The sequence below is a fragment of the Adiantum capillus-veneris genome, chromosome 27 (assembly GCF_014529385.1).
Source record: "Adiantum capillus-veneris isolate H3 chromosome 27, ASM1452938v2, whole genome shotgun sequence".
Lineage (NCBI taxonomy): Eukaryota > Viridiplantae > Streptophyta > Polypodiopsida > Polypodiales > Pteridaceae > Adiantum > Adiantum capillus-veneris.
The window spans coordinates 63,197,742-63,217,198 of NC_140957.1; the positions used below are offsets into that span (position 1 = coordinate 63,197,742).

General features: G+C 40.0%; 1 protein-coding gene across 1 annotated transcript; it reads right to left on the reverse strand.

Moving 5' to 3' along the window:
* Positions 1 to 338: 338 nt before the first annotated feature.
* On the reverse strand, positions 339 to 5,301 carry LOC147422089 (uncharacterized). Its single transcript, XM_086503428.1, has 2 exons — positions 4,452 to 5,301; positions 339 to 1,326 (listed from the first exon to the last, which is right to left on the reverse strand). Exons 1-2 carry the CDS (start codon positions 5,048 to 5,050, stop codon positions 552 to 554), a joined length of 1,374 nt encoding a protein of 457 aa, XP_086359554.1. The 5' UTR covers positions 5,051 to 5,301; the 3' UTR covers positions 339 to 551.
* Positions 5,302 to 19,457: the final 14,156 nt, after the last annotated feature.

Consider the following 19,457-nt stretch of genomic DNA (forward strand, 5'->3'; position numbering starts at 1 on the left):
AGGTAGGCAAGAGATTTGTCACTCACGTGAAGGGGCACTTGCATAATAAGAAGGCATGCGCATCACATGGCCCCACCCTCCTTTCCATTGCCACAGTAAGTATGATATCGTACAACTCAACAGTCAAGACACCCACTAAATTCAAACTTCAAAGCAGGCCAGCCCTTAATTAATCATTACACTTTGCTTGATTAGCACTCAATTAACCACTTAATTAATTAACACCTTCATCAGCACATTAACCACTTGATTAATTAGTTCTTGATTATTATCCACTTTCATCAACAAATCCATATCTTTATTCGCTCATTAGCACCAGATTAAGAGGTGCTTACACATTCTTTTGTCAGTAAATTAAGCACTTCATTCAAATTTGCACCTTTTTTTTGGGGGGGGCCAAGTGACATCAGTCAAGACCAAATAATTACAATCTACTACATCACCTGCATCAATTGAGGGCTTGCCCTTGCAGCCTATATTATAACTTGATGAAAATTAGCTCAAATGACAGTACCAAGGCTTAATTACATTGCCATTAGCCGCTAATTATCTCAACATACAACGTCGGCCAAGAGCTTGTATCGGCGGTAATTCGGCCTTGACGGGCTGAGCTGGAGGCCCTTTTTCCTGCATTTCAAGGATGTATTGATGCCCTTATTGCATCGTTGACGCTTTGGGATACTGCTGCCGATCAATTGACCAACGTCAATATTCTTATGGCCGATGCTGATCTTTATTGGATTCTGTATTCTCATGTTTTGATGGGTGCCTAAACTCACATTTAGCTTGTTAATATTATGTGGGCTACTCTTTGGTTTATCTTCTACATTAGGACCCACATTCACTATATTTACTAATGGAGTGGCATTACTGGGCTTAATAATTTCTGGACCTTTAGTGACCTTGCCAGCAGCTGGATCAGAAGCTCTAGTTGAATTGATGGGACATGTCATGACTTGATTCTCTTGCTTAATCTCAATGATATTGCTGCCAATCGCTCTGTTATCTTGATGTCGAAGAGTTGATTGCGCCGCAGCTACCAAGAGGAGATACTCAAAAGCTTTGCTGTGGCCGCCCTTCTTCACCATCACCTCTTCATCCAGCTTCTCAAGGACTTGATTTGTAAGGTCACCCTTTTGATGGCCATGGTGCTCTGTTAGGCTGGCGGATGGACTTGCAACTGCCGGTGCGCGCATGGTGATGTTGTTGGCGAGTATAGTATCGCTTGCCTTTGTCACGATTGAGGTCATTGAATCCTCCTCATGTAAGCACCAGTTGCAAATCGATGTCTCGTCGCCCATGCTCGGATAAGACCGGCTACAATACCTGCATGCATGCAACATCAATCATCAAATTTACTTATCATTGCTATATTGAATAATACTCTCTAACTAATTATGTCTATATTAATGATCAAGAGATCTGTATCAGAAAAAAATTACTTAATAAAAAGCATGGGAAAAAGGATAGTTTAATGATTGATAATATAACTACTGATTTAAGGGTAATTATGCTTTGATGCATCCCAATTGATGCTGTTATGTGGTATAAATCGTGTTAATTTGTGTATGAACTAATCATACAATTAAAGCCCAGTTTGATTAAAGAAGTTAAAACCATTGCCTCAAATTACCTACAGTTGCTCATTATAATAATATGACTACCCTAAAAAGTGCCTTGGATTCTCAATTCCACTGAAAGACGTTTGATTCACTCATATTTTCGAATGTGCAAAAGGCTCATTGCTCTCATAGCTTGTATACCAAGGTCTAACTTCTAATTATTGATAAGAAGAAGAAGGTTCCCACATCGATTGGGCGATATTAGTTAGTGCGGCGCGGCCGCAACAATATAAGAAAGCAAGCAATCCCTCGTGGTAAAAATTGGAAAAATGCAGAAAAGGGAAGTATAGTGTAGAAAAAGAGTGATTATGACACATGAAGCATGCACTATTGTTAGTTAACAGCAATGAAAGACTGAAGTTTCAGCATTCATCACAGCTATGGTCGGGGGTTACGACGGCCTCGGAAGGCAACAAGCGTGCTGGCCTCTCCTATATTACATGCAAAATAGGTAGCTTATGCGACGATTTAATTTCTAGCCGCCTATGCCACCCTTGTCATTTGGAAGCCCATCACTAGCCCTTGTAGCACCTCATAGTGACCCAACAAGCCTAAGTTGCAATGTTATAAGTTGTTCATCACAAGCACCATGCCCTCTGCTTCTTGAGATGTATGTCATTGATCCTCAACATTAAACGACAGGTCGAACGTGAGCATCCCGTCCAGTGGCCGATCCACATTGAGTTCAATCTCTCTACAGTCCTCTCTTTGGAAACTGTATCATCATCTCAAAAGGATTGTGTGTATGGTAGTGTGTATTGTTATGAAAGAAACAGCTGCAATATTTTGGAACAAGCAATGCTTAATTTTCTGACCTGTTATTATCTTCATATTACTGGTAAAGCTAGGAAGCTATTATTCATGATGGCATACTACCAGGGGTGGCACCGAAGCGATCCCAGCTAGCGTCGCAAATTCGTGCCAATCATGCCATAATACTGTAGATTTACGTAATTTAGATAAAAAAAGAGTTTGTAATATTGGTATAGCAATGGATTAAAGCTATGAAAAGCTTGACTGAATAGTGCTAAGTATGAATTTTTTCTTGTTGAGACAAAAGTATATAAGAATGTAGTATATATACGTTTGTATGTATAGGGTACTGCAGCCTTTGGAAAGAGGGACATGCATACATAGTACAGGTGATGATAGATTTCGAGCGATGGTGCCATCGTGGCACTAACGAAACAACCTTCAAAATTTCAGGCCAGAGGCATCGAAGGGTTTTCACTTGTGCAAGGTGGCGCTGAGCGCTCGAAATTTAACCGGATGAGTCATTATCAGGCAATGCTTTCATTGTTGGTTTGCAGCTCTGCAATACATTGCAACCCCTCTCAATCACAGTTAGTCTTAGACAAATTCCCATTATAGTGCAGACTACAACATCATGAGCTGTTGCTAGGGAGAGAGCTCATGCCTAGCGAGGTGTGGCTGGGATAGGGAGTGCCGGCCCCCACTGGGCACTTCCCGTCCCCAACCGCACCTACTCCCTTGCAACAGCTCATGATGTTGAACCCTAGAATGAAAAATGATCATGAGAAAAAGGCTCCTTTCTCACATTGAAAAATGCCAAAAACTTGTTGTGAATAACCCCATTTGATCTAATTTGCCAAAGAAGACGGCCAACAGGATCAGGATCATAGCCTAGCTAGAGGTGACCTGTTTGTGCTATCCTTACAGCCCCTAGCTAACGTCCCGTGAGGCATACTCACATGGAACGCAAAATGGGAGTGAGGGACGGGAGTACTGAGAATGATCAATTGCCAATCCCTGTGCACTTATACATGCATGCATACTCACAAGTTACAAGTATGACCACAGCGGACAACGGGAATTATAGCCGGGACGCACCCCGGGAATGGGGACCTAAAAATGGTCATTACCTATGGCTAGGCCGAGCTGCGCTCACGCTATTTCTCACTAAAAACGAAAAAACTACTGATCAATCTACCATCTCCATAGCTCTAGCAACATGAGAAACTAATTAAGGTCCTTGTATTAAAATTATACATAGTTGGCCAAAAACTATTTGATATGCATAATTAGATATTTGGCATGATATATTTATCATGATTGATATTGCTATGGCATGCAGGTTAGCAATTTTGAAATAATTGGATCAACTACCTTTTTTTGGTTTCTACCTTGATTAAGGTTTTATTATTGATAAAACAGGTGGCTGTAGACTTTCAATATTGCATGCTAATTGCTTAGCAACAAGGGAAGCATCATATATAGCTTCAGCAGGAGGTCTAGGCAGCCCTCTATTGCAGAGGATAATTCAAGGGGCCAGTCCGGCCAGCCGGCCGGCTGCACATAGCTATTGTTACAGAAAAGCTTATATGCACAAATACTGAACGGCCGGTGTGTGTGTGTGTGTGTGTGTGCGCGCGCGCGGAGAGAGAGAGAGAGAGAGAGAGAGATTACACAGGATTTCATAGTTATTACAGCATAATTATGACTACAGCATTTTGAACAAAGAACCCCTCTGGATTACAGCACCATAATCAAAGAACACTTCTCTTAATCTTTTCACATAGAAGGGTCTTATATCATTACTTGAGAAATTGAATGATTAACATCATTATTATGTGTGTGTGTAGAGAGAGAGAGAGAGAGAGAGAGAGAGAGAGAGAGAACATGGGTCACCAATGTATTATGTAATGCATTCAGAAATTACATAGAATTTTAGGCGTTAGCTGCATATTTGAGAGAGAGAGAGAGAGAGAACCCATTATAAGTGATATGATTATATGAGATCATGAGAAGCCTCTCCTGAGAGGGTAAGAGAGAGAGAGAGAGAGAGAGAGAGAGAGAGATCAGGCTTACATGTGCTGATGGCGGTGAGAGCATTTCCAGCAGGCAAACAGAAGCTCCGCAATGCCCGAATCTCCGCACATGCAGCAAACGCGCACATTGGTGCCGCATGCACCTGCATGATCGTCCACATGAAACCCTGCTGAAATCTTAACCGCCTCATTAGAACAAATCAGCTCTTTATTCGACCTGCTTCGGTGACCATCGCCGTTATTAGAGCCCCTGGGATACATTCCCATATCGGTAATCACTGCATCACGAAGCGTCCCAGACGTCTTCTTCAGCGTCTTTGGACCGGGAGTATGATAGTCAGATATATTAGAAGCAGAGCTGTGATTCGTGGGTTTAATTGGAGGTTCTAATGCGTGCAACTCTGCCCGCCGCATGGAGCACGTGGAGCTTTCGGCACTTGCACAGTGATCCTTCGATAACGGCTGCGCAAGGTTGGGGTGGGCAGCACCTCCGTTGACGCCTGCGTCATCGACTGCCTGCATCGAATTAATTGTGTCAGATCTGGGGCGATGAGCAGGCTCTTTGATGGTATGCATATGAGGATTGTAGCGATGATTATGAGAATTTCTCATGTGGGCGCCCATGATTAGCAGACACATTCATCATTCTGGTGGTTGAAGGGGGACTATAACGAGCAGCAGAGCATGAAGTGGGCATTGGGACCGGGGCAGAGAGAGAGAGAGAGAGAGAGAGAGAGAGACACCCGTTCTGGTTGTCAGAGAGAGAGAGTGTGTGTGTACGCGCTGTGCAAGCCTAGAGCGAAGTAGGTCCTGTGCTTTTTCAACAGCTAGGTAGTATGTTGATCTATACGTGAACGGTGAAAAATGCTCATATAGAGAGAAGAGGGAGATCTCTGTGGCAGTCTGTGCCTCAAGAGAGAGAGAGAGAGATGGATCATGTGTATCCGCAATCCGCATACAAAAATGATACAATGATACATGCGTGTATAGTGAGAGGTATGGGTAGACACTGAGAGAGTGCGGAGGAGAGAGAACCAAGCGTTTCTGGTGCTTCGGGCCGGAGAGGAGAGAGAATGACAGCCATCCCGATTCCCGTGAGAAGCAAGCAGGAAAAAGAGGGGAAAGAAGCAGTCTGAAAAGGCACGTATTGGGAATTTGGGATGAGAGAGGTAGAGAGAAAGGAAGAGAGAGAGAGTAGTGAGAGGAGAGATTCTTGGCTAAATACCTGTAAATTTTAGGCATAGCCCAACTTGCAAGCTACTACGTTAGAAAGAGTCTTCTCTCAAATTTTGAATTTTGATTAAACAATTTAAATTAAGTAGTTTAGAGCTGGGTCACACCAAGTACCCGTGGGAGGAGTGACAAGAAAAAAAGACTTCAAAGTCTCACTTTCTCACACATAGCGGAAGAGAGAAGAGCGATAATTTTCAAGAGTAACCTTCGGAATTTTTAAGCGCTTGGATTGGTTGGGGAAATCGAAATCGGGGGAGGGTTGGCCCCCATATACCCAACCTCCACGCTACTACATTAGAAAGAGTCTTCTCTAAAATTTTGAATTTTGATTAAACAATTTAAATTAAGTAGTTTAGAAAGATTCAAAGTCTCACTTTCTCACACATAGTGGAAGAGAGAAGAGCGGTAATTTTCAAGAGTAACCTTCGGAATTTCTCAGTGCTTTGATTGGTTGGGAAAATCGAAATCGGGGGAACATTGGACTTCCGTATCTTTAGCTTTTAATACCCTGGAATTTTAGAGTGTTAGCAGCACAATAACCAACCTTCAATTTCTCTATTGGCCAACATGGACTCTCCCCAAATTGGTAAATGAATCCCCCCACTACTCCTGCTAGCCCTGAGTGTAAGTCTGCTCTTAGTTTGTATAAGGGAAATAGTAATATTAGAGTTGAGTCGCGCAGAGCAGTGCGGGGAAGGAAACAGCCCTGGTTGCATTGATGCTACACAAATGAGGCAAAGAATTTTCAAGGGTGGATGGCGATTATTAGTCTGCCTCTGACTTGGTGAAGCTACCCTACAAACAAGGAGAGGAGATAGCTCCCTAAAATATAGCTTAGTACCTTCATATCTCCCAAGGCTAGCAGGAATAATGGTTGCCTTAGCTTTCCATAGCTTGTCTCTCGCTTTTTCCTCAATATAGAGTGTACTCTCCCCCCACTCCTTCCACTCTTCCCTGATGCGACCCACCTGTAGGAATAAAGGGTTCCCACATGATGGAAATTTTTGACGTCCCGAACAACATGAGCAATTATCTCTTGAAAGTACGATTAGTCACATAGCTAGCCGTTGGCATCACCACTTTCTCTCACCGTCTCGCTATATTGTATGAACGATTCTTCTATTAGTTTCCCTAAAAACGGAGACATTCTTTGAACTTTGAAGTACAAGGACGCCAAACCCGATAATGAGTTCCTCTCTCAAAGTTGTTATCATGGTCACGTGTGGTAGATCGAGGGGTCGCCAACTACCTCTCGTCTTCAGCTTCACAACCTGTCTGCCTTCAAGTTTGGGTGTGCATGTCACACTCTCTTTCAATTTATAAACCAACACTTTCAAATCCATTTGTATTGGAAGATGTTGAGCCGATCGATACATGTGGCCAAGGTAGCCTCTGAAATGAAAAGAATGTTCCAAGTTCGATCCACTACCATTGCCATTACAAAAAAATCCCCATCCAGCAAATCATGGTTGAATACACGTCCTCACAATCAAAACAAATATCCTTCTTTGAGCTAATCTCTAAGGGTGGTCACTTATCAAAAGCTCTCTATATCACATGCATTCAAGAGGTTATTAATAATACTTCAATATACATACTATATATGCAGTACACGGGCCTATTGAAAACCTCCATCCTTCTCAATATACATACTATATTTGCACTACAGGCCTATTGATAAAACCTCCATCCTCCTTTAATGTATACATAAAAGTATACATTTTGGATAATTAATAATCCTCTCCAATTAACTCACGTAATATGATATACATTTTGAAAAATGATCGCTTGAGAGCTAATCTGTCGAGGCCATCTTGTTGTTCTCCTTGCGACACCCTCCCTATTTAAAAAAATAGTTCACTCTTGCTTCAAGACTTCTGCCACACTTAGCAGTGATTGTGTCCACTTCCTCATGATGCATCCCTCTCACTTCCACTTGTGTGCCCTTGCATGCCTTGGACCAAACATTTCATTCTACTTTTCAATCAGAAGGCGAACGTGTTTCCCATCTGGCCTCCGTCGGATCTCCCACATCATACTCCTTTTCATTTTTCCCTTCCCATTACATCCAAATCTAAAGGCCTGCATCTTTCTTGATTCTATCTAAGGTCGGCAAGAATTAAGATGTCTGAATCTTTGTGTGTTTTGCTAAAAACTAGCCATAGCACCATCCATAAGGTAGCTCAAAGCATTGCAAAGCAATAGAGATCGACATATCGCACGATTATCCTTAGGGGATAGAGACAATAGCTCAATTGACAAGGCACTTGATTAGTGTTTTGAGGGTCGAGAGCTCAAGCATCGCTTTGTATATCATGAATCCCGCTTGTTGCTTACATGGAACGAAGTGCCATCTGCATGAGTTGACTTGAAGCTAATAAAACAAAAAAAACAAGAGATTATAAGAAACATAACTCCAATTAGACAAGCGACCTTAGCGATCAAATGTCTTGGTTTCTGGTGTAAATTTCTTGATTGACATTAAAAATTTTGGTTATGGCTTCAGCAAACCTTGATTTTCAAAGGCAAAATTTTGGACATTTTAGTTATAAATCTTAATAAGATACTTACATTAAAATTCACTCCTTACATACATAGTGCAAAGAAACTCTAAAGAGAAGAAAACTCTTAAAGAAAGCCATAAGAAAGTGAATGAATATAAATGTGTCAATGGACACTCCCCACTTCTTTAGATGGACAAGAAAAATCTTTTGACTTTCCATTTCTTAAACTCATCCTTCACTTAGGGCCCTTCACTTAGGGTACGGGGGCCAATAATGAGATTGCCCCCTCTTTTGAGACTAGAGATGCCGCAGTAAATGTATGCTAAAGCTCCAGTTCTGAGACAAGATAGCTTGGGAGGTCGAGCGGATATGAGGTGATTCTTTGTATTCTGATTGGTAAGACTTGAGCTCAATCCTTGCTGGCACCCGCGTCTTTGATCTCCCCCCTTGTCGACTTGTTATAGGTACTCTAAAATTTACACGCAAAAAAATTATCTCCAATTGCATGCGATGTCAAAGACGCCATCATACTTGAGATTTTTTTGCAAGCGGTACTTTTTTTCACCTATCGTTTACACATAACACATCCCAAATCGTTACAACATCCATAAAACACGATAGATCCCTCTTTAAAGGTCCTTAAGTTGAGTGTTTTACCCTATGTACTTGAGATGTTTAATGATTTTTTTTTCCAAGATTAGAGACCTATAATAACTCTGCTAATGGTTTCAAAAAAATATATACTCACTACCTCTACCTATATAGTGCAAAGACACTCTAAAGAAGAAAAGAAAGCAAGAAAGCTCAAGAAAAAATAAACAAAAATAAAATGCATGTTATGCATCAACATGCACTCGACCAACTGTTTATATGGACACAAAAAAAGTCTTTTGACTTTCTATTTTCGTGGGGTTTTTCATTTCCTAAACTCTCACCATTCACTTATTCACTTAAGATGTTTTGAGAGGCTTTTACTTTTTTTCAAGATTGGGGAGACCTAATTAGCTTGAGCTGTAAAACTAATGTTGAATAAAAGGTTTTGTGCCGGGGTTTGGTGCTTTCATAGCAAAGTAGGCTTATGGCATGGTGGTCACAGTTACATGCGTGTGATTAAAACACATGCTTAGTTATCCATCCAAATAATTGATAATTGAGCCTCGCATGACCATTGTCTTAATGAAAAAGTAAATTTTGAACAATTTAACGACAAATCTTGGTAAAATACTTAATGATTTTGTATAAATCAGGCTATCTAATTAGCTTGACCTAAAAAAAAAGTGGAAGAAAAGGTTTTTTAAAGAGGATTAGTGTCTTCACCAACCCCCTCAAAGTTCGGCCCCTCTTTCTTCTCTCTCTCTCACTCACACACACTCTCTCTCACACACACACAATAAAGAAAAGCAAATCAAATCAGAAAAGGGAAACAGATCCAACACAATTACATAGGAGGAGGAGGAAGAGGGAGGTATGTGACAAGTACCATCAAAGAATGATTTTTTCTCACAAGAAAACTATTGCACGACTTTTGTGTTACTTTACAAAGAATTTGGCGTAGAAATATCATCTAAACAATACCTTTGTTTGTGCAACATATCTAGGAAAATTACTTTTCAATAAACCTTTCAAGTGCCTAGGGCCACACTATCTTCCACAAGTTGTCACCATCATAGCAAGCATACCATACCGTGGCATCATATTTGTTGGTACGAGACTCTCTCTCTCTCTCTCTCTCTCTCTCTCTCTCTCTAAATGTGTGTGTGTGTGCGCGCTTGCCGCAAGCGCGCGCGTGCTCTCTCTCAATTTTCAAACACTATTATTTTACTTAAAGGTAGAGAGAGAGAGAACACACACACAAACTTTTTTTTTCTGGACATAACAAGAATTGTATTACAAATAAAAGAAAGGTTTACCACACAAGTAGGAAGAGAAACACACACACAACTTATGTGTACTTATAGGTATAGAAAGAGAGAGAGCACACACACACCTTATGTGCACTTATAGGTATAGAAAGAGAGAGAGAGAGAGCACACACACATACACACATTATAAATACATTATATGTATGCGTGTCTATTATAATTATATATTGTTTTATAATTTTAAAACACACACACACATGTATATATATAATTATATAGTGTATTATAATTTTAAAAAAAACACACACACACATATATATATAACAAGTAGGAGACTACTAATGTGAACTCGGATTTGCAAGCAGACAGAATGGCTATGAGAAATATTGTGTGTGTGTGTGTGTGTGTGTGTGTGTGTGTGAGAGAGAGAGAGAGAGAGAGAGAGAGAGAGAGAGAGAGAGAGCTCTCAAAGACATATATTATGGTACTCATAGGTAGAGAGAGAGAAAGCACGTTCACACACACACACACACACATGTGTAGTGTTCACAAAAAAACCAACTTTTAGTGTATTTTTAAAGGACAAAAATTAAAAAAATTTGATTAGTTTTGAGGGTCACATTGAAGAAAAGCAGTTAAATATGGAGGATTTTAGTGTAAAACTTAAAATTTTCTTTAAAAATCGAGAGATTTTCAATGCTCTTCTTTTTTCCATTGGTTCCTTAAAAAAGTGCAGAACAATGTGTGTATGTGTTTAATGTGCATGCACATGTGTGTGTGTGTGTGTGTGTGTGTGTGTGTGTGTGTGTGTGTGTGTGTGTGTGTGAGAGAGAGAGAGAGAGAGAGAGAGAGAGAGAGAGAGAGAAAAGAAAAAAGGAATTTTAACATCGTAGGAAACCATCTCAAGAGACCTTAAAGATCTATCCGACGAGGACTCGGGTTAATAACTATTCATGCAATGTGCATGATCTTTGCCTTTCTATATTGATCTCATTCAAATTTTGACTTGCACATGCTTATTTAAGAGCCACATGCTACACATAATCATTATAGGTTTAAAGCCATAAACACTCTACCATAAAGGTCTTCCCTTTGTCCACAAGGCATCTTTGTTTGATAGTCTTTTGGATTTCCAAAGGCCCTCCATTAGTCCCATACATCTTGCCTTATTGCTTTGGGATTGAATGACAATTACTTATGGAGAGTCTTGCCTTATTGATTTGGAATTGAATGACAATTACTTATGGAGTGGCACTTCCAAGAGGGGTGGTGTCACTCAAGAGATTATTGTCTCTTCCCAAACTAATGACATATGTCACACTCTCATAGCATGCATACTATGGCATGCAATTGAATAACAATTTCTTATGGGGTGGCACTTCCAAGAAGGGGGTGGTGTCACTCAAGAGATAATTGTCTCTCCTCAAAATCATGACATATGGCATGCTCTCATAGCATGCATACTATGACATGAAATTTTTGCACTATAGCATTATTAGCCAACATGACATGCAATTTTGACTTATGGTAGTTCCAACCCATCTTCTTCCAAGGTTCAAACTAATTCCAATTTGCTAGGTAATGCATGTTTTACAAAGGTTGAAGTTTGTGAGTATGAGAGTAGCTTGTTATGACGTGAGGATTCATAAGAAGGCCAAGGTATCGAGTGGGGCGATAGATTTTTATGAAGGATTAAGCTCGACACATGGTTCACTAAAATAAGTTCTTCTCTACATACTATAAAGTCTACAAGAGCGAGCATACTAGTGAAATAAAAATCGGGGAAAAAAATATTGATAGAGCAGATATTTTTGTGGCTACTTGGGGGGGGAGGGGTTCACTATGTATAAATTTTACATATCACGTGCGTTCAAGGACTATTTTTAAAACCCTTAATATGTGAATTTTTGACAAATAAAATGTACGCTTTTTCTATTCAATCTATAATTTTTTTTCTAATTCCATTTTATGATATCATTCTGTATGTAAAAATGTGAAAATAAAATAAAATTTAATAACCCCTTCTGCTGCACTCATGTGATAGGCACATAATTATTAAGTGCCCCCCCCCCCCGAGCGTGGTTATTAGGGTGGTTCTTGCCCATCAACTGTAGATGTGGGTAAATATCCATGTCTATACCGCACATATACTCGTGCACCCACCTATTTTCATAGCCACGTATGTACATTTGTACATAACCGCACTTATAGCCACTAAAAGGCTTTAAAAAAATTAAAGTACCTATTTGGATGGCCCACAAAATAGATGTAAGAATATGGAAGAACATAGAGACGAGAATGGCTTGGGGTTGCCACCAAGGAGAGAGCCCTGCCATAGGAGATTCCCTTGCCCACAAAGTTGCAAAGTGGAGTATAACATAAAAAACATATATTGGTTTCAACCAAAAGCCAGCAACCTAAACATACAGTGGCTTGCTAGAGCAGCACTATAATACTTTTCTTTTCCTTCTTCTTTCTAACCAGACTAGTATTGCTCGTAGGTCTCAAGACATGAACAATATGGATAACAATGTCTAGCTTCTGGTTGTGAATGTCTTTGACAGTAGTGCCAGACTTGGGGGTCATTGGTCATCAAAGTCTCAACAGAGGGTCTGACAAGCGAATCATGTTTTTCTTGCATCCTTACTTTAATATTATAAATAAACACTACAAATTAATACTTAACAATTTGCAAAGACATAAAAATAGCCAGTAGAGAGACAATTGAAGTTGAAAACTCTCAATAAAATGAATTTAATTTTACACAAAGTTGTGGCCTTACAAAGAGGACAAAGTTGATTTGGTCTCTAAGGACCTCCAAAAAGGCACTAAATTAAAATATTGCATCCATAAACGTTGTGAAATAACTAAGCCTCTTGATTGGAGCCCGAATGACTGGATTGGTTGCCACGAGCGTTTTCATCTTCTGGCACAAATTTAGGCATTTCTTGGCTCTACATCGGCGTTGGTTATATTTCGGCCTGCTAGGTCGCGTGGCAAAGCAACTCATGCCGGTTGCCGGTCGAACTAGCCGTTAGGTGACCGTTGACCAAAAAGTCAACACGCGGAGTTTCGAACACCCGATCTCGCAGCCCAGGAGAATTGCCTTCACCACTGCACTACGTGCATGCTTGTGCACATGATGTGGCGCATTCGATACATAGCTTCAAAATGTTTGCTGCCCCCCCCCCTCAAAAAGCGACATGACCGGTTGGGCCAGTCATGCTCACCTACACGCGACCTAGCAGGCCGATATTTAACCAGAGCCCTCTACATCAACAATAGATATTAAGTTACTAATTAGGTTACATAATTCCTCAAGTAAAGGTAATAACTTTACCATATGTGTACTTTTACAAGTTGCTTCAAACTACTCACACAAAATGGCCACATTCTTGGACAATCGTGCCCAAGCCTTGTACTATGAGTGATCCACTCTGTACTTCACCATCTCTTTGGGGATCACATGCCAATGATATTTTACTAAGGTAAGCCCCCCCCCCCCCCCCCCCCCCCCCACCCCCCACAAAAACATAAAAAATGAATTAGACTCTAGAGCTTCCATGCACCTCTCACTTATGTTTATGTTTAGAACATGTTGCTCCTTCTTTGGTCTTTTGTTGGACTACACTGTCAAATATGTTATGATTTGTCAAATATGTTATGATTAGCCTGGAAGGTGCAAAACCTCTAGCTATAAGAGTTAGTTATGGGAATCATAAATCATGATGAAAATCACAAATACTCTTCAAATAAATCCCACCCAAATGCTAAGAGCATTGGTGAAGAAGTGTTCACAAACCCTCTTCCTAAAAATGCTTCAAATTCTAATAGCATTCATGATAGGGAAATCATAAACACCTTTCCTAAATCTGCTTGTAATGATAGAGCAAGTTCGTGATGAGAAGATAAAAAACTCGTGGGAAAATTTTATTTAAAAGTGATTAAAAAATATTCAAGTTCAACCATGAAATCTCTACTTATACATAAGCACAATTCCAAACCCAACCTTTGTAATTTTATAATTATAACTTCAATTTGTTGAAACTCAAGATTCCTCCCTCAATTCTCCCTCATTCACACTTTGTAGAAACTTCAGAACCCTCGTATTTAAACCCATATACAAAGTTTGAGGGCAAAGAAAACTAATTCGCACCTCATAAGCTCAAAAAGGAAGAGAGGCAAGATTGCACTACTACATCATAAAGAAACTATGAAGTGAATACATATTGTAGCCATAAGCAAGCATTTCTCTTGCTTCCATACATGGAAACTTTATTGAGAAGTCCAATTTTATGCATATTTCTTTCAAAATAGGCTATTTTCGCCCTTTTTAATGCCTTTCTAGTCCAAAAATGACCCTTTCAAAGCATAAAAAGGCCGAAAAAGCCTATATAAATTCCATAAATTTTTGGAAAATGTCCTTTGATCTCAAATTTGATATCACTGTTTTTTTCATTTGTCATGATCTCTCGACACATCTGTGATGGTTGCAGAGTAGTTGCATATGCTAGTTACTACTTTTAGCGATTTTTATGGCATCTCGAGCTTTGTAGGTGAGTGAGAACATTAAGATGATGCAAAGCACTTATTCACATTCCAAAACGTCATATATGCATCATTTTGAATTACAAAACACTACAAGTGCCACATCCACGGCTCAAAACCCTTATTATGTTCACATGATGGCTATGGCCAACAAACACGTCTATCATGTACATCTTGGCATCCATTTCAGTGCATGTATATAAACACATGAAAATAGGTTTATACATTATGGGTGGCTACATGATCAGATGTACCCACTATTTGGAGATTCTTCCACCGTGATTGCTTGAAAATGGTCTCTTTTTTGTTACTCCTACATCATTTTGACCTGGTTGCACTTACTGTTAAGAAGCAAGAATTCGTGGCCACACAAAACATAGAGTTACAAACACACTGGAAAGTCTTGATCGTCAATGTTTACACCAAAATGGTATTTTTAGTGTGCAAAGACTATTTTGGTTAGGCTTATTACACCTTATCACGACATTGAGACCTGGTTAAACAACTAGAGTGCATCGTTAGCCTGCATAACCGGAAGTGGATAACAAACTGGTGTAAGGGTACAAGCCTTCAAGGCGATTGCAATTAGAGGTACCTGCATGTGTATGGAAATGAATGGAGAACAAGGGCACTATTGTAATTACTATTTTGTTCTCATCAAAGCATTGAAGAAGAGTATACATGAGTAAAAAGAACATAGAAGTGAAAGCTGAGAGAGAGACAGAGTGCGTGCGCTTATTATTTTTTTCGACAAATCTTGTTAGCCTAAGTGAGTAGAAGTCACGCATACATATAGGAATGTATATACTTTTTTGTTCTCATGGAAGCACTGAACAAGAGTATACATCGTAAAGAAGAATGTAGAAATGAAAGGTGAGAGAGAGAGAGAGAGAGAGAGAGAGAGAGAGAGAGAGAGAGAGAGCTTATTATTTGTTTTGCACAAATCTTGTTACTACAAGTGAGTGTAAGCCACTGAAACGATTTAATGTAAAGAGTATGCGAAAAAGTTGATTAATTAAGAACGGAACTAAGCAAACGAGAGTAGGAAAGACTTTGAATGTAGCATGCAATGACTGCTTTACAATGAAATGGACAAAAATTTTGTGGAGAAGAGGAGGAGGACTAAGTAACAATACATATCAGTGGGAGTTTTTGATGCAGGAAGAAAGGGCTATATCGGTAAGATGCTCTTCAAAGTTGCGTGCGTGGCTAACTGGTTGACAGAAAAGTAGCGCAAAACAAATTGTTTAGCTGACTGAAGGTGGTTGGGGACCACATTAGAGTAATTTAATTCTATAGTCCCGAGTAGGCCGAGCACGTCCTCAATCTGCACGAACAACATACAATGGTGTAATGGAATTGGCCTATTTAACTTGAGAGTAGCGGAAATTAATGAAAGTACTTTTGAGAAATGACTTTGTGAGCATAGCGGGTGAACATAGTTGAAGATAGCAACATAAATATCATAGCAATTAGTTAACTATGCATGAACAATACTTTTGCAAGAGAGAGAATTTAGAGAACATGACAACAGTTGAGGACCGGATTTATGTGGAGCCGGTCCCCCCTCCAATAGGCATTTGTATTATGATTTCTCCCATTAAGAGAGACTTGTTACAATACAATCTTTGTGTTCCTTGTGATGTAGGTGATGCAATGAAGATGGAAAGCTTCATGCATCACAAACATAACATAAACTTGAAGAAAGCTTTAACTATCCCAAGCCTCAGTCCCAAGACCTCAAACACCTTCGAAGGTGGAGAGAGCTAGCAGGGAATGCGGGTAGGGAGGAGGAAGAAGAAACATTTCGTAGGAGAAAGAATTAGTTCCTCACTTATCATAACTCTTGTTGCTAGCATACATAATAGCATAGTAATGAAGAAGAAAGATATGGCAAGCTTAAGCATTGAAGCATGGCTCTTGGTTGGATTTGCACTCCATATCCAAGAGTGTTGGTGTAGGCTCTCAACCTCTACTTGCTTGGAGAAGGAGAGGGAGCTCTTGCACTTTTCATAGCACACAATGAGAGTGTTTGTGAGTGTGTGTGGGTGAGTATACCTTGCAAGCAACCCCCCTCCTTGCTAGCTCATCATTGAAGCTCATAATTGGCTCATGCCAAGCCTAGCCAATCACAAGCTTGGGCCATTTCTAGCAATAGGTGTAGTCTTGGGATAAGTGTCCCCCTTTCCCCTTAGAGAGAGAGAGGACTTGATAAATGCAAAAACAATTAGATAATTGTTGTAAATTATCATTGGACCCCTTTTAATCCTAGCCAATAGGGTTCAAGCACCTCATGGAGGTAACATGGGTAGGGGCTTGCCATGTGTCCCTGCTACCTCTTTAAGCTTGGGATTTCCTTGAGAGTGTGTGTGTGTGTGTTCTCTTTCTAACCCCTAAGAAAAGGGCTCGCCCCCCTCTTTGTAGGGATCTTTTTGACCTTGGGTGCTCAAGCACCTTAGTCATCAAGCATGACTAAGCACTTGGACTAGGGGTGTTCCCACAAGCATCTCAGGCAAGCATGTCAAAGCACCTCAAGCACCTTAATCATGCACCTCAAGCACGACAAGCACTTCAAGCAAGACAAGCACCTCGAGCTTGGGCCGGGTTCCCACCTCAAGCTCAGACCTAGCTTGACTATGGTCCTAGATCTAAGGACTTTTACACACATTATTGAAGGTCTTCAATGAAGCTAACCCTAAGGTCTTATGCTCCATTGTTTAACCTTGCTCTTTGATAGACCATCTCTCATTTGGGCTCCTTTACCATTGGCCCCGTGTTGAGATAGATCTATAAGCACATGTCCATATCTTAACCCTTGTTTCCGTTTATTCTCCCACATTAAGTGATCAGTTTAATATGAGAAAATCATTTGGGTTGGTTAGATATTAGATATTAGATTTTATGACACAATGGTATTTTGTGGAGCAACTAGCCAATACGGCGATGTCGATGGTGATTTGTCGACCGAGTGTATTCCAAGTGATGTAATGTGGATGCCATGGGGTAGGTGGTTGAACTCGCCATGGAATGAACTCACTCCATTTATGCATGTAGTGTCTGAGCAAATGCTCTTGCAAATTTGGGTAAAGACAGTATTGCAACTTATACATTGCAGTCTCAAATTCTGGCTGCTGCTCAATCAGATCAACTGGAATTGGCCTACCCATTCTAAACTAAAAAGAAAAGGCATATAAATCAAAGCAGTTGATAACTTGTCATGTCTGTCATAGTTTCAATGGAAACAAAAAGACATTGTTGTAGCCAATGATCAAAGTTATGTGACAAAGACAGCGAACAAAACAATGAAATAAAGACGGCATAAGTTCACAGCTATATTTTCTTGTGCTTTTTCAAAAAATAATAGTTTCTCAATCTTGGTGGATGTCCAGAACAAACGTTATAACCTAATGCAGTTGTTGTTTTGTGTTGTTTAATTTAGAAATGTTCTAAGTTTCCAGCTTTATGTATATTGGTACTAGTTGCTAAAGTGGTAATTTCAAAATTGTCCTCGAAAAGACTATGTGCCTGCATGTCCACTCGCATTCTCTTCGAAGGATTGTGCTTGTGCTGGCCAACGTGTTTATGGATGTTATTCGTAACTCCGATATATCTCCTATTGTTTTTCGTGCATCATATAGTGTAGACTATGTATTCTTCGCGCGACATTGCTTTTTTTGGGGTGGAAGGCCGATACTTGTCTCTGGTTGTTGATGAGTGTCTAAATATGCAGTCCATGCAAATTGGTTAGGTCAATAAAAAAATGACGGTGCTACGGAGAAATGAATGGAAGCTAGTGATACTTGTTATCCATACTTGCCTTGGCTATTACAACTGGCTCGTATGGGGAGGTTGGTTGGCCGTAATTTACTGTCTTGTGTTCATTGTAGTGCCATGATACCTTCTGGATTGCGATAAGTGGATTAGTTGCGTCGTGCATCTGGTTTGCCGAAGTCATGAAATTGCCAAGATAGTGGCACAGTTTTCTTGAGTAGCTTTTAAAAGTTCAGACAAATCAATGTTATAACCAAACCGCAGCTGCTCCATCGCGTACAATGTAATTCCTTCAGTTTCTGTATCGAGGGTTGTTGTGCTTCAACATTACGCAACATACTCTCATCATCCTCGTACTGGATATCAATCTCTTCAAGTATTTGCTTCATGAGACCTGCAGGATGTAGGAGCAAGCTGGTTAGCACAACAAACAGAAGGCATTATATTTTTCTTTTGTAATAGTACCTGTTGTCATCCTGTCTGTGTTTGGTGTGGCCATCGTTTGGTTTAGAGCTTTATATCTTGCGTCGCACTTATTCATGAAGTTGCGACGCTCTTGAAAAGTATGGAACCCCTCAATATACGCATGGGGTTTCTCGCCTGCTACGTTAGCCAATCTCATCTGCTTAGCCGTGAGGTAAAATCTCTTAGGTTGTATCATTGGTTGCGTTTCCTTTGCATTGTTCATGTATTGCTTGAAGAGCTGCACAGTAAGATGAGTGATTGATTCGCATGTGTGTACATAGGCAGAGATCCAAGATCAGACAAGCGTGCAAAATGTACCGTGTTGTGATACATTGTTTGATTCAGTTTCCTGCACGTAAAAATAATTGTTTTGATGATCTGTTACAGTATTTCTGAAGTATAAGATCCGACAAACGTTTAAACACAAATGAATGAAGTGAGGAAAGGAAGAGCAGTAAATTTACAAAAGGTGGATGAGAGTGAGTAGGGGTGATAGGGAAGATGTCTCAGCAATGCAACATATTGAACATGACAAGTTGACAGAAGAGAAGATGAGTAGTTGAACAAAAATTTCTGCTTTGTATACAAGGTAGTTACAAGGCGATTCAATCAGTTTAATAAAAAGAGGAATTGATACTGAAGAGGAGGAAGAAACTTTCACGT

Excerpts from the sequence above, each read along its gene's own strand:
- LOC147422089 (XM_086503428.1), bottom strand. The coding sequence starts at position 5,050 with ATGTGTCTGCTAATCATGGGCGCCCACATGAGAAATTCTCATAATCAT. Across the intron at positions 1,327-4,451 it reads TCTCACCGCCATCAGCACAT|GTATTGTAGCCGGTCTTATC; the intron begins GTAAGCCTGATC and ends GCATGCATGCAG.